The sequence below is a fragment of the Pteropus alecto genome, unplaced genomic scaffold (assembly GCF_000325575.1).
Source record: "Pteropus alecto unplaced genomic scaffold, ASM32557v1 scaffold49, whole genome shotgun sequence".
In the NCBI taxonomy this organism is placed as follows: Eukaryota; Metazoa; Chordata; class Mammalia; order Chiroptera; family Pteropodidae; genus Pteropus; species Pteropus alecto.
The window spans coordinates 2,214,282-2,216,208 of NW_006443131.1; the positions used below are offsets into that span (position 1 = coordinate 2,214,282).

The 1,927-nt window shown below is 61.9% G+C and overlaps 1 protein-coding gene across 3 annotated transcripts in view; it reads left to right on the forward strand.

Annotated features, from left to right (window-relative positions):
- The window catches only part of ADAR (adenosine deaminase, RNA specific), a 20,138-nt gene that overhangs the window by 6,773 nt on the left and 11,438 nt on the right, over nt 1-1,927 (forward strand). For all 3 annotated transcript variants that reach the window (XM_025040822.1, XM_015598364.2, XM_015598363.2), the window contains exon 2: nt 1,603-1,786. In XM_025040822.1, coding sequence (XP_024896590.1) covers nt 1,603-1,786 — 184 coding nt within the window. The remainder of the gene's footprint in view (nt 1-1,602; nt 1,787-1,927) is intronic.

Genomic DNA, 1,927 nt, shown 5'->3' on the forward strand with positions numbered 1-1,927 from the left:
GCAGCCCCCGTCGCGTCCCCCCCGCCGCCGGGTGGCCGGCACTCCCTGTTGGCCCCCGTCCAGGTCGTGAGCAGGGAGAGTAGCCCTCGGACCAGCCAGAATCTTGGCTGAGCTGGAGGGGATTAGGGAGGGACCCTGTTGACTAAAGCGAAGCTTCCCGGGGATGATGATTTCGTGCGCCAGTGTCGTGCCGGCCTCCTAAAGCCAGAGGGAACGAGGACGGGACCCCCTTCCCACCCCGTTCCATGTGCCATCCCCCTTTCCCGGCACCGAGCCCCCAGAGGCACAGGTACGGGCTGGGGCAGGCGGGCGGCGGGTGGACACAGCAGTGGACCCCCCTGCCCTCCACTCCTGCAGGGAAGGGACAGTGTGGGGCACGCATGCTGCCGGCCTGTCCAGGGTGGCGCTACCACATACCTCTGCACAGGTGGCAGGGCAGCCCCTCACTGCCACCCCTAAGCCGTGGAGTCAGAAATCACCTCACTCAGCTGGCCAGGCTCCCACAGGCCAGCGGACAGACTAGGGAGGACAGGTGGGCCCAGAAAGAGCTACCAAAGGGCCTGGCAGAGAGCCGAACCCCCAGAAGCTGCCTGGCTGCGCACCCCAGCGAGAGCGCACGCCCGTGGGGTGGAGGAGAGGACCCCTGACCTTGGTTCTAACCTAGGCTGGTTCTAAGGGCGAGGGCTCCCCGCTTGCCCCTTACTGTTCATTGTGACCGTCTTCATGACGCAGAGACACGTTGCAGGAGAGCTGTTAAATGAAGGGGGCGTGTCCAGACACTGGATGGCTGTCATTGCCCCCTCTTCCCTCCATCCCGCCCGGCGTGGGGCTTGTGGTTAACCTCTCTTTGGACTCCAGCTGTAAGAAACGTCGCTGCCATGTTCGCATGTTTCCGAAGACCCAGGAAATCAGAAATGTGACCTACTTTTCTAAGTGAAATCCCAGATTGAGCAAAGAGCTGGGCGAATTGGAAAGCTCGCACAGAGGAGGTCTGAGCTCTCGGTCCAGAGGCCCCGAACAAATGCTTTTTGGTTTTCTGCATAACGAGGGGAAATTCCTGTCATCTCAGGCTTCAGACAGACCGAGCTTTAGAACGACTGAAAGCAGACCATAGAGCGGTGTGTCTCCGTGGGCAGGTGGGGGCCAAAACAGGCCGCGGAGGGGCAGGTGCCCAACCCCATAGGCCCCCCGGGGCGTGTGAGGCCGCACCGCCGGAGCCTCCGCCCGCCCACCTCAGTTGCTTTAGGAGGAAGGCTTCCCGCTTGCTAACGAGCTGCGAAGGCGTTTCAGCTTTAGCTCGTTTGCGTGCAGACTGTCTCAGTCCACGGCTAGGAGTTAGCGGGTTTCCCCGGCCTAGTTTCATGCCGCCTGTGGCTGGGATGCTCTAGTGAGCTGTGGGGGGAGAGTCACTGGCTGCCTTGTTTCCAAACGTAGGGGACAGGCTGAGCCTCCAAAGGGACAGGGGTCCCTCGGCTACCCTCCATCTCCTCTACAAGTCACAAAGCCCCTTAGCGTAGCAGCAGCTGCAGGGGAGGCTCTCTGTGGAGAGGGCAGAAGGGAGGCCTAGACTAGTGTTCACACATCTAATCACTTTCCATCAAGATTTAAATTCCAAGTTGTCATCAGTGGCCGAGAGTTTCCCCCAGCTGAAGCTGGGAGCAAGAAAGTGGCCAAGCAGGACGCAGCCACGAAGGCCATGACGATTCTGCTTGAGGAAGCTAGAGCCAAGGACAGTGGGAGGCCGGAAGAGTCGCACTACTGTCCCACAGAGAGAGAGTCCGAGAAGGTGGGTGTGCGGCGCGTGGGGTCAGCCCCTCCCCACGTCAACCAAGGGTCCGAACGCCACCCGGCCCCGGGGGAAGCAGGCTGGGCCTGGCCGCCAGTCCTTGTCCCAGAGTCAGCGGCGCCCTTCCCCCAGCCCCCCACC